The following is a 13,259-nucleotide window of genomic DNA, read 5'->3' as shown; positions in this document are numbered from 1 at the left end:
TACATCGCTGCACAATTACAATCACCTAAACTTTTTTTTCACGGCTCGCTCGAGGAGGCCACGTAAACGCACGCACGAACGGACGTCAGAAGCTGGACTTATTCAGCAAAATGGGTGACTCGAAACCCGCTACGATCATCATCAATATCGAGCTTGTCGACGACGTGGAAACGCAACAAACAAAAAAAAGAAACGGAGGGAACGCCGGTCGGCACGGCAGGGGGGGGGATGCCGAGGACTAAAGAAGGGCGAGGAAGGCCAAGGTGAGGCCAAGACGGCGATGGCAAAACACATTCAATTATCCATGAGTGACATAAATAAGTAAAATTGGAGGGAAATGGAGCAGCGGAGCAGAGAGCCCACGCTGAAGAAGGGTTAAGAGGGAATGACTAAAACGAGGTAGGACATGGGAGGGGGGGGGGGGAATAAATGTGACACTGCTTCACGGCAAAAGCAGCTAATGGCAGCTGCTTTCATCCACCACAATGCGAGGAGACAAAAGAGTGCGGCGAGGAGATAAGAACGTGTGTCATGTACTAATGCCGGCAAGTCGACATCCGGCTGAAACATATCGAAGCCACGCAGGCGGAAACCTTTGCGCCGCTTATTCAGGACGATATTCCCCAGAGTAGCCGGCGGTCATTCATCTCCTCTTCCAATTCACCGCATCCTTCTTGCTTCCTACCTGACTCATTTGTCAACCCCGTTTTTTGTTTTTTTTTAATATATAAATGAATGTGTCGTATCTCTGCATCTTCCTGACGCTCCGTCGTTTATTTGTGGCTCTGGCGAAGATGGATTTGAGACAAATTAGCATTGGGAAGCAATGAGATGCCGATGCATGCGCAGGCACGGCTTCAGAACCTCCAGCAAAGGTGAGTCCACGTACAGCGTGCATTGAAAGCACACGACAATACTTTTTTTTTTTTTTAAGACATCTTCCTGCTGCCCAAGTGTTAGCGGTACAGTGGTTCAGCGCCGATTATAATAACTACAATAAAGTCCGTGCTAATTTTCATTAGCCCATCTATAGAGTTTCCCATTAAATGTTAGCGTTAAGCTAGTGGACTTTTATCAGTCGAAACGATATGGGTTGGTGTAACATTTTGGTGTTTGACATCCAAAGTTCAATTCTTTTTATTATTTTTTTTTTTTTAGATAAATTCTATTTCTTTTTATGTAAGCCACACGCTCAGCTGTCAATAAAGTGACAATACAACGGCCTGGAAATATGAATGTTACTTCCTGATTATTACATAGAACTACAAATTTGCATTGTGAAATCTTCTTAGCGCCTCAAATGGATTATATTATATTATATTATATTATTATCATCATTATTGTTGTTCTTATGATCATTATACATTATGTTATATTATTAAATATGATATTATTTTCATATATGATTATTTTATATTCTATATACACATGTGCTGTAGAAATACTGTATATACATTGATCAGGGATTTTCAGTCTGTAAACGATATGCCCGATAAGGGGCCGTCACTTGTCACCATGATGGATGGATGGATGCGGGCTGACTCGTTGTGAAAGCCATCAATAAAGCTTGTCAATAGAAAGCACTTCAAGCCGATTTCAACTTGACATTTAATCACTTTTAACTTGCGCGCGCATGAACAGCATGATGATGATCATCATCATCAGCCTGAAGACAATTCCGTTAAGTGGCCTACATGGAGAGGAGGTTGCTCCGGCGTTTATGGTTTCTTCATTCACTTTCCAGTCACTCGCATACGTGTGTCGATGGATGAATTAAATTCCTTCATGCAGATTTTTCTCACTCTTCCTCGCGTGCTGTCACACTGATGAAGATGTCGTTTTGCCCGCAGTCTCTTAAGATGCGGCAGAGGCGGTTACCCGGGCCTCGGCACTTAATGAGAAGAAAACGCAACTGCTACTGTCCACCCCGCAGGGCTGCTTGCGCGTTGCCAGGGGGGGGGGAGAAGAAGATATCTCCGGACAACACGCAATAAATATGTTGCGTGTTACAGACAGAGCTCCCCGCGTTCAATATAAGTCGGATCCAGCTGAGGATCTGACGGGCTCGCCGTGGTGAGCACTGGGCCGCTCACGCATACTTAACATGAGAGCAGCGCAAAGATTACTCACAGCTAAATTAAGGACAAATTGAGGAGGGGAGGGCAGAGTTGGACTGAGAGGCGGGCTTTCTGTTGTTTTGTTTTTTTTTCCCCACCAAATGCTGCACACACAACGTCTGCCGCTCAAAAGACGATATTCCGAATGCCTGGCGAGATTATACAACACGCGACGGCCTTTTTCTATTTTTTTGGTTCCTCACACACACATATGGAGGAGAGTGGAGTGAATTGCGCAACCCTCGAGAAAAGCGGCAAGACAGATGAGAAGGCATTCGTACAGTAGAGTCTTTGGACATCAAGAGTTCTCGACGCGAGGGTGTATTTTTCCCACGCGCGAATGAGAGATGTTGCTTCCTTTCTCCGAATGACACAAAAGCGCTATCCCCATGTGCGTTTTCATATTTTGCGTGCTATTATTGCGGCGATGGAATGTGATGTGCGAGGATTCCTTGTCTGTCACTCTTCCGCCAGCTTGCGTGCGCTCGTGGCTAACGACGAGGCGCTCTAAAGCCAAAAGAAAGATTCGCCCGAACCTCAACAGGTCTGTTTGCCGAGTTGTTGTTTTTTTATTGTTGTTTTTTTTTTACCAACTACAAACTATGCTCGCCTTAGAGGAACTCAAAATTTTGGATTGTTTTTTTTTTTTCCCCCCTCCCTTATGTTTTTCCTTTCATCTACGTAAATAAGGCGCTGTCAGGTAACTTGGCGGTATCCCCTTGTCGGTCATTATTTTTCTGGTTGAGTCTGTTGTATTTGGTATCGCCTGTGGTGCAATGACAAACAAGCTTTTCTCTTTTTTTTTTTCCTGATTCTGAAGACTCAACTTGAATAGAGAGGGCGAAGGATGAGAAATATGAAGCACCACGTGGAGCAAAATGAGGCAAAGGGTGAAGTTCGGGACGGCACCATCAAGTGGAGAGATAATGAATGAGCGGCTAGCTATCAAATGTGACAGCGGTGATAACGGAGAGACAGGATGGATGTAGCTAACCAAGCTAAAACAAGCTCTGGTTTGAAAGACGGGAAAGCAGAAATAGCCGCAAACGTCGACAAGGGCACGCGTCCACCGGGCCCGCTGCAAGGATGCCAGGAAAACGGGCGGATATAATCTCCAGCAAACACAGCCGGGCTTTGTTGATCAAACAGCGACTGAAGGGGCTTTCAAGAAGGACTTTAGGGGCTCACAAGACCACCTGCAGTCCGGGGAGGCGACCATTTTTTTTTTTTTTTTTAATCTGTGCCAGTTTGGAGCTAGTTGAAATGAGGGAAGGAATAGAGAGGAAAGGTGTGAAGTGGGATGGAGGGGAATTTAGGGCAAGACGAGGGGGAGGGCTTTGGCTTTTTACGATGAAAATGATGTCAAGCACACAGAGAGTTTGATCGTACAGCCTTGGGAAAAAGCCTGACGACGAACGAGCTTGGAGAGGGAATTTAACAAATTTGCTTTTTTCTCGTTTCATGCCATTTTCCCCTCACCGACGTAATCTGCGGGCCGGCCACCGGGGCCCGACGACCGCCTGCGCAAACGAGATGACCGCCACGCGGCCACCTTAACGCAGGACGCCGCTCCTCTCGGGCCAAGTCAAATCAGCCTCCAGCTCGAAAATGAATGCAAAAAATTTTCAACGCCGACTTTTGATGGAAATGACTTCAACTGATGGTGTGTGCAAACATACGGAGACTTGATGCAGTTGGCGTCGACCAGCCCGACCCACTTGCGGTATCACATTTAGACACTTTCACCGCCTCGGAGATAGTTTAACTCCAATTAAGTTTTTGGAGGACTCTTTGGAAAGTTCTGTAAATTTTTGGAGACAGGAAAGGTTTCGTGGGGGCCAGGGCGACAGTCAACGTTCATTTTGAATGTTTAGAATGTCAATTGTCTGTCTTTTCTTTGTGACGGGAAGACATTTGGCTACTTGGCTTTAAAAAAAAAAAAAAAAATACATGCAGAACTGACCTTGAAAAAATAATCGCATATTAAATTGCAATATTGAGTGAAAAAAAATACATTTAAAAAAAAATAATACATGCGAAACTAACCTTGACAAAATAATTGCAATATTGAGTGGAAAGAAATTATTACATTTTTAAAAAATTATGCTTTGTGGTGGACATCACCGACAAATCAGATTGTATGAAAATTAATATATGTAATTGTAAAAAAAAATTGTCTCCGTCCGACATAACTTACTCAGTGATTTCCTCCGTCACCGTGTGCTCCACCTGAAGCCGTGAGTTGACTTCAATAAAGTAGTGCTTGCCGTGTTTGTCCAGCAAGAACTCCACCGTGCCCGCGTTTTCGTAGCCCACCTGCAGGAGAAAGAAAAAAAAATGACTCTGGGTTGTCTCCTCTGCTCTTTGCAGTATGAATTAAACACTAACATGATTTTAAAAAAAAATATCCCATAGCAGAAAGCAGACCTATTTGTTTTGATAGACTAAACAAACACATAAAAAGAAACTTCAAGCTGAAAAATATCAAATCTGGGACAGGGCTTCACACAAGTCAGATTCCTTTTTTATTTTATTTTCATCTCATTAAAATGTAGAGCAAAAACAACCTTTTTCTTTTCTTTATCAGTCTTTTATTTTCTTATCGACAAATATATTTTAACGAGAAATCTGAATTGCAAACTGAGCCCGGTGATTCATCCTCATTGAAGCATAAACAGATGTGCCCTGCAAACAAAAAGGAGAGCTTCCACCAGAACCTCTCACACTAATCATGATGGATACGTAACGCTCAAGGCCCATTCGACGATAGTAAAATATCGGCGTTCGCACACAAGGCCGCCGTTACACACGCACACACATTCACCATGTCCAAGGCTACGTTCGCATTGCAGTTCAATTTTTGCCAATATGTGACCTGTGTGATTATTTTGCTACACAAAACAGTCTAAATCGTATTAGTATCGTCATTTTTCAATGCCAGCGCAGTCTGAACAGGCTTGGGACTGTTTTTGATGGAAAAAAAAAAAAACAGAAACTTTTAAACTTTTGGTGTGGTGCTCCCCCTCCCGCCTTCTAAACTCAGTTTGCGTTTGTTTCTGTCCTTGGAGTTCAAAGACTGGAGGGATTGTTATGCTCGCCGCCACCCGTCTTCTGTTTGGATTCCTCGCCGAGACGTCCTTGCGGGGAAAGCTGAGAGAACTTGCTCTGAAGCACCAAGCAGATGCACAAAGCCTAATTGCAAATGTCTGCTATGTAAGGTGAGGGGGGGGGGGGGGGGGGAGAAAAAAAAAAGGTGTTGGTGATACTGCTCCACTCACAATGTGTAGCAGCGGTAGACAATGGCGACGAAATAATGCTGTGAGCACATCTCAAAACTGCCAGCCTGAATGTTCGGCGCTAGGCGACAGGAAACAAGCACTCGGCTCAAGCGCCTGGAGACATCCAGGCACATTGTCCAGATGAATTTGTGCCAATTGCACTCGGAAAAGACCAGTGTCAACAAAAATATCGGGCTGTGTGATTATTTGCACATCCACGAAGCTGTTTTGGAGAAAGGCTGGGTCATGACGTAATCGCGTTGAATGATCAAGATTATGTGATCGTTGATACATTTTAGGGAAATTGACACTTTTGTAACGTTCCGACAGGTGTAAGTGGCTTCTTCGCTATTTGAATCTTGTAAGATAGCGCTGCCTTCTGCTGGTCGGAATTGGCGTTACACTATTTACCTCATGATTGCGATTGTGATTTACATCGTGTGTCCCCTATTGTATTTCATTTTTGACGTTTGTAATGCTGAATGAGACTTTTTAATATTTTTCTGTTCATATTTTCCATTTTCTTTATGGACAGTAGTTTATAAATGGTGGAAATACTCTCCAGTTCATTTATTCATGTAAGTATGTATGTATGTATGTATGTATGTATGTATGTATGTATACTTATACATACAATATGTATGTATGTATACTTATACATACAATATGTATGTATGTATGTATCTATCTATCTATGTATCTATGTATGTATGTATCTATGTATCTATGTATCTATGTATGTATCTAAGCATGTATGTATGCATCTAAGTATGTATCTAAGTATGTATGTATCTAAGTATGTATGTATGTATCTATGTATCTATGTATGCATGTATGCATGTATGCATGTATGTATCTATGTATGTATCTAAGCATGTATGTATGCATCTAAGTATGTATCTAAGTATGTATGTATCTAAGTATCTAAGTATGTATGTATGTATGTATGTATGTATCTATGTATGCATGTATGCATGTATGCATGTATTTATTTATTTATTTATTTAGCTACTTATTCGTTTATTATTTTATGTATTTTTTTACGTGTGTGTTTATTTTTATTTATTCAGTTGTCTTTATTCATTTAATTGTTTGCTTATTTATTAGTGTGAAGGCGAAGGCCTTCACACTATTGTTATTCTACTTTATTTTTCTTCTTCTTATTATTATTAAACAATTTATTCCTCCCACTTTTTTGACACCTAACTACTCCCACATGCTTTAACCGATTCACCCCATTCCAACTTTCACACGTTCCAAAAATTCACGGCATAATTGCTAGTATTTTATTTGTTCATAACATTTACCGTTTTTGCATAATTAGCAAATTTGTGCCTTAAAATCCCCCATTCATTCTTAATGGCGCATTAGACACGAGCGACGTTCAGGAGTGAGTTCAAATTTTGACATCTGACAACTTTTTTCATGATTTCTTTCCTTAACTCGTTTATTTAACTCTTTTATTTTTTATTTATTTATTTTCCATTCATTCATTTAGTTATTCATTTAATTTTAAGTTAAAAACATCATTTTACCGTTTTAACGGCATTTACCGTTTTTATTTCTTGTTTAATATCATCATTCCACCGCGGCAACACTAAGCCGCTGTTTAGCTCAGTAAGAAGACAATGGTCCTTTGAATACGCGCCACGTGCGCGAGCGAGTTCGAGTCCCGCTTGGCCATAATTTTTTTATTCATTAATTTTTCATTCATTCAATTTTTACACATTTTAATAATTATTTTCATCATTCATTTAGTTATTCATTTAATTTTAAGTTAAAAACATCATTTTACCGTTTTAACGGCATGTACCATTTTTATTTCTCGTTTAATAGCATCATTCCACCAGTGCAGCACTAAGTCGCTGTTTAGCTCAGTAAGAAGACAATGGCGCTTTGAACACGAGCCACTTCCGCGAGCGAGTTCGATCCCGGTTGGCGATAATTTTTTTATTCATTAATTTTTCATTCATTCAATTTTAACACATTTTAATAATTATTTTCATCATCATCATCAATGCCGTGCCATTTTTATTTTATTTAATCATCAATTTACCATTTGTATGTCATTTAATCATCATTTTGAGTCCCACAATAGTGTGAAGTGCCTTCGCCTTCACACGCAATTTCTCCAGAAATTGCCAATTCTAGTTTATATAGCTTGGCACTGTGAAATGAAATAAGATATATTATACGAATGAGGCTAATTATTATTTGAATTGTGCGAGGATAAATTTGTAATGTGATTGGTTAAAGAAATCATCAGCAAAAGTAATTCTCAAGGCAGTGGGTAGATTTTAGTGACATGCAAGTAAGTAGAAGCTGAAATTGGATTGGACAAAGAAAAAATGACATGCTGGAAGCAGGGCAGCCTAGAAAAATACTAGCAAATGAAGCAAATAGACAGATGAAACAAATTTGGGAATTTAGAATGTAAATCTATTTTAGATGTGTAATATGAGTTGCTCTGCGGTGTGATCAAATATATTTTGGGAGCTTTTATGCTATTTGTACTTCCCTGCCTCTTGAAGCTAAAAGAGTCCTCTCGACAGTTCAACATGGTAGATGTGATGTGATGTTTTGGTCTTGTGGGGGAAAAAAAAAAAAAGGGAAAAAAAATTAATAATGTGGAGTGCACTGCTTGAATTTGAATTTCTGACATCCTCTCCAAATATCGCAAATGGTTTTTAAGGGTGAAGTGCTTGCAGAGAGCGAGAGCGTGTGAGAGAGAGTGCGAGAGATCGAGAGGTTGATAAGTCGCCTTCGCTTGTTCGATTATTGTTTGTTAATTTGTAGGATTTTGCAAAAATTACTTTAGTAAACTTTGAAGAATCCATCCCAGCCACTCGCTCTCCTCCCGTTTCAAATCAACCCCCATCAATTTATCATTCTGCTGCATTTCATATGCTGTTTATTTTGTGCGATGCTTTCCTCTAGTGCAATACTGTTTTTTTTTTTACCCCGCAGGTAAATTTATGTGCATATACGCAATATTTGCAGCATTTGCATAATTTTTCTAACAGACAGCGCTAAGCCATTGGTCCCGTGTTTATTTACAGATTCATATTTGGACTACTATTTCTATGCGATGCTGAGATCAACACTATCTAACCCAATGGCTTTTGGTAATTGTAAACTGAAGTTGATACACAAAATTTGCAACAACCCACTGAACTCCCCTTTGTAAAAAAATTTAGAGTAGTGACTTAAGATAGTGACTCATCATTCTATTTTTTTGCTTTGAAATGTGAGAATAAATGATTTGCACAGTTTAAAAAAAAAAAAAAAAAAAAAAAAAAAAAAAAATGCTTCAAGCTGTTTATTCCAGTGTCAAACATAAGACACAAAAATTTAGATTTTTTGGGGGGGAAAAAAAAAACCCCTCACAAAACTTTGCCTTAATAAAGTAATATTAGCTTGAGGCTAACAAATAATGCATAATGTCATTGAGATGCTAACGAATGGCATTGGCATAATGGATCTATGAAAACAAACAATGCAGCACCACATATAGACAGACAAGGTTTTTTTTTATCAAAAAAAATAGTACCACATTTTGGGGGGGGGGGGGGGGGGTGAAGCAGATTAAAGTCATTCTATTCATTTTGTGGAAGAAATCCTTTGAGTTAAGAGTGTATTGGTTAAGGCCTGACCAAGATATTTGGCAGAATGAAATTCTGATAAAGCCAATGATTTTGTAGTAGTTTTTTTATTTTATTTTAAGCCATACAAACAACACAACAAATACTCCTCTTGAAAATGTAAGCGTTAAATGTAAAGTTAAATCTTCTCCGGCGGTATGCTAAGTGACGTAACATTTTATGACGAAAAGACTACATTTAATGTAGCGGTGAAATGGCAATCAAATTTTTTTCCCCCCATCATTTCAAAGCAGTTAAGGCGTATTAATTCAACAGCATGCATTAATCAAAACGCAAACATTGAGCAAGCTACCCAGAAATGTTCCTCTGATATCTGACTAAAAACGTCTTGCGATAACTGTTTACTCCCCATGTCCTCCATTTTATGCCTTTGCATATTTTCCAGTTTAATCATTCGGGGTACAGTCAATTCTCTGTAGGCGCATTCCACTCTTGCAATTTATTTTTAGTGCTCTTCTTTTACAAGGTTACAGTGAATATTTAAAATGCGTAAAGAATGCTTTTAATAATATACAAGAAATGGAACTCTTTCCTAAATCCCCCTAGAAAGAAAACATAAGACAAAAAGCATCCCTTTCCTTTTCCTGACATAATCAAGCAAAGTCAAGTGGCGACGCGCCGTCAGGCCAGAAAAACCTTTTCCTCCTCGCTCATGCCTTTCATTTGCTCGCGCCGAGCGGGGAAATGGCATGAACCGGAAAATTGCCACTGTGTCGCTTCCTTTTCATTTCCAATTCTGGGGTGAGACACCAGAGCATCTTAAAATAGTGAAAGGCGGCGTGTCGTGAGTTGGCTGCAACTTTGTTCCTCTGCAAACCTGTCTCTCGCTTCTCTGCCAAGAACTGCTGTGGAGATGGTGCCGGGATTCTACCTTAATCTTATCCAATTCCTACTCAGACATACAATTCTCGTCGGGTCCATCGCCGAAAACACACTCACCGATACATCAGCTCCATTTGTGCGGTAAGACTTTTCTAACCTCCTTTACTGCCGTCACACGCACACACTTATCCACACCTTTATGACTACGAGTCCAAAAATAATGGTAATAGTCTTCTCGCGACTAACTCTCCGTGAAATCTAATTAAAAAAAGCATTGCAGATGTGGCTAGGAGGTTAAAAGGTCACACGTGGGCAGATGGCAAGGGAGCAATGCGCGGGCATGGTTGAAAGGAAACAATCTTGAGTTCCAAACGAGAAGCGATGGAGCTTAACACAAATGTTTTGTTTAATAAGTAAAGTAGCATTTTAAACTTTGCGGGGTTTTTTTTTTGTGCCGTACCATATTAAGCTGTTGGTTCTAATTACCACATTGATGCTAGTTTCATTAGCCTGTCTACAAGGTATTAAGCTAATATCTATTAGCATTAAGATAATGGAATCATTTGAAGACTTTATGCTGTTAAATTAGCTCTAGCGTCGGCTTGTATCTTGAAAAAGTCCGATGACTTCTAAGCGGAGATACCGCTGTACTCACATTATTCAGCGAGATAAAGATGTAGAAGAGGAATATTTTACAAGAGGGGTACAATGAAGCCATAAAGTGGACCCAAAGAAGCTAAAGAGAAAGCGGAGAGTCTTCTGAAATTCTGTCGCTGAAATTCTATCCATATTTATATGTGTAATATAAGAGGCCAAGTACAACATTGTGGGCTCGTAAAAGTGGATGTTAACTATCAATTAATGGGAGGAAAAAAAGCATCCGAGTAGAGCCATAATTTTCGACATATTGAGAGAAGAGGAACGCCGACCCGATTCATTTAATGACACTGTAAAAAAAATTAAAGGTTACCACGTAAAAGTGGCCGCATTTTTCTTTTTGACCTACATTGCGTCATAACCTTTTCCTGCCCTAGGTTACGAGCTCCCAATTTCAGATTTTACGGCACATCTTAAGACCCAAAATTGGCCAGAAAAATTCAATTGTAATCTATATACACATAAATTAGTCAATCATTTATCCATGGACGAAAAATCGACGTAGTGAGCATAGTGACTGACGATACGATGGACCACGATATTCTGTTAGCAAGAATTTGTGTGTTATCTTTGGTTTCCCCGAGTCGTACTGTGCCCCACTGTCAAACGGTGTTCCACAGAGTTCAATATTAGGGCCCTTGCTGTTTATATTGTTCCATCTTAAGAAAGTAATATTTACTTTCACCCGCGAAGGAAAAAGGATGCTTTAAGTAGTGGCCGAGTAACTGACATGTAAATATGTTACAGATTTTTCAGTGGCAATTAAGCAGCCATTCCTTGTGATCTTATTAAATCAGGCCCTTGGTGTAAAAATTCCCTCACTTCTCGGAACCCTGATTCCGTGCTCATCTCAGTCTTAGAGCTTTCTCACTGGCCCAGATCTGCCCCCCCCTCCCCTACCTCTTGCGGCGTCAGCACTTTAATGGCAGCATAATGAGCTTCTTGTCTGTGAAATGATGAAAAAGTAGAGAGAATAAAGCCACCTAGTGATCGCAGAGCGCCACACATGAGCACCAATAGGATCTATTCTCGGCGCTGATATTAGAGACATAAAATGTTGGAGAAAAAAAAGTCAATAAATAAATAAATAGGATTCGGCTTTCATAACGCAGGTTGTGTACGTCGTGCATAAAGAAGCAAAGGACACACGGGAAGAGTGGGAGTCGACACGATGAATGTCTGTGTGTCCTAATTATGTATATGTGATGTGTGTATTATACATACAAAGCGCCCGGTGTCAACACAACGCACTCGTTCTCGGCAACCCACACATCCTCGTTTGCATGCCTTTTGCATTCTATTACTTATTATGATGGCCTTTGTGTTCTTTATCACACGGAAGAGCCTTCGGTGCTATTTATAGAATTTCTCCAGCCGCGTAAAGAAGCTTAGCTCGGAGTTAACCTCTAAACAAAGTATATAAACAAGTCAAACAATACAAAACAAGATATTATTAGGATGAAAACCATTCCTCTGTGTCTGAAGGTTAAATACAGTGCAGTTGTGCGAAGCCCTCGCTGATATAAAAGCAACTTAGAAGAATCCACAGAAAACCCGGAGCTAATTAGACAGATCGTTTTGTTTTTCTTGCCCGCGGACATCTCGGAAGAGCCTCCTTGCATGTTAAACACCATCCTCGTCAATGAAGATAACCTATTATTTATTTCTTGAGCGCACTTAGCACTTGGGCTCGCTTTGAGGAAAAGTTGAAACCCCTCTTTTTTGATTTGAAAGGAGCTTGATCTGCTTGGAGGGCAGACGGCGTCGAAGCGCTGCAAGAACTCGATCACGATCGGCACTTGAAAGCACCGCAGGCACCCGACACGTTCAGGGAAATATGAAAAAGGAAGAAAAGTGAGAAGAAAAAAAAAAAAGAAGGTTCTTAACCCTAAGATAAAAGCCACATTGGGTCGATACTGGCCTCAAATTAAGGTATCGAGTAGTATTGGGAACGGTCAGTACCAACCACTGATACTTATAGCAAAAAAAAAATTATTCATAAGGAAGACAATCTACTGATTTACTGCAATTAAACTTACAAAACAGATCCATGAAGGACCAGATGTTGAAAGTTATAAAATGATGATAACATCTATGCTAAAAATGTTAGCATGACACGGTTCACTGTACAGAGCGCCAAGTTAAGGGGGATTCGGACTAACTTTCAACACTCGGTCCGTCCGCAACCAGCCTATCAAACACCCCAAAGAAGATTATTATCAAAATATTTCAGAGAAGAAGCAAAAAATGTCTAATGAGTTGTCAAAAGCCAGTCTGCATAAAATCTCCCCCACCCCGCGCCCATCTCGAGACGTTGGGTGTAAATGTTTGCGCGTAATAATGCTTTTGTCAGCGCCGATCTGCGCTGTCTGGGGCTACACAAGCATGAAATTACTTCACAGCGTTCTTTCTGCGAGAATTCGCCGGCATTTGCATGCAATAAGGCGCTTTGGCTTACTCACAGACAACAGAGAACGCAATGTACAAATGTGTGTAAGTGATTACCGATGAGAAATCATTTGCAGAATTCTGAAGCTATGTGCAAGGCATCAGAGATGGCCAACGTTTTCTGATTCAACTTGACTCTGCCAGTTCATATTGATTTTTTATTTATATTGCCGTCAATGGCAGTGAATGTATTTACTGCCAGCCTGAGAAAAATGGATCGTCGACGTCTATAACAGTCAATGGCAGTGAACGGGTTAAATAAAAAAAGTACAGAG

The 13,259-nt window shown here is 40.2% G+C and overlaps 1 protein-coding gene across 1 annotated transcript in view; it reads right to left on the bottom strand.

Moving 5' to 3' along the window:
* The window catches only part of LOC147060121 (pyruvate carboxylase, mitochondrial-like), a 116,204-nt gene that overhangs the window by 88,909 nt on the left and 14,036 nt on the right, over positions 1-13,259 (bottom strand). The window contains exon 10 of the mRNA XM_085933307.1: positions 4,315-4,433. Within this exon, the coding sequence (XP_085789433.1) occupies positions 4,315-4,433 (119 nt within the window). The remainder of the gene's footprint in view (positions 1-4,314; positions 4,434-13,259) is intronic.

This window comes from Syngnathus leptorhynchus, chromosome 2, assembly GCF_054491065.1.
Source record: "Syngnathus leptorhynchus isolate UIUO chromosome 2, UIUO_Slep, whole genome shotgun sequence".
In the NCBI taxonomy this organism is placed as follows: Eukaryota; Metazoa; Chordata; class Actinopteri; order Syngnathiformes; family Syngnathidae; genus Syngnathus; species Syngnathus leptorhynchus.
This window is presented reverse-complemented; position numbering and strand designations above follow the sequence as displayed.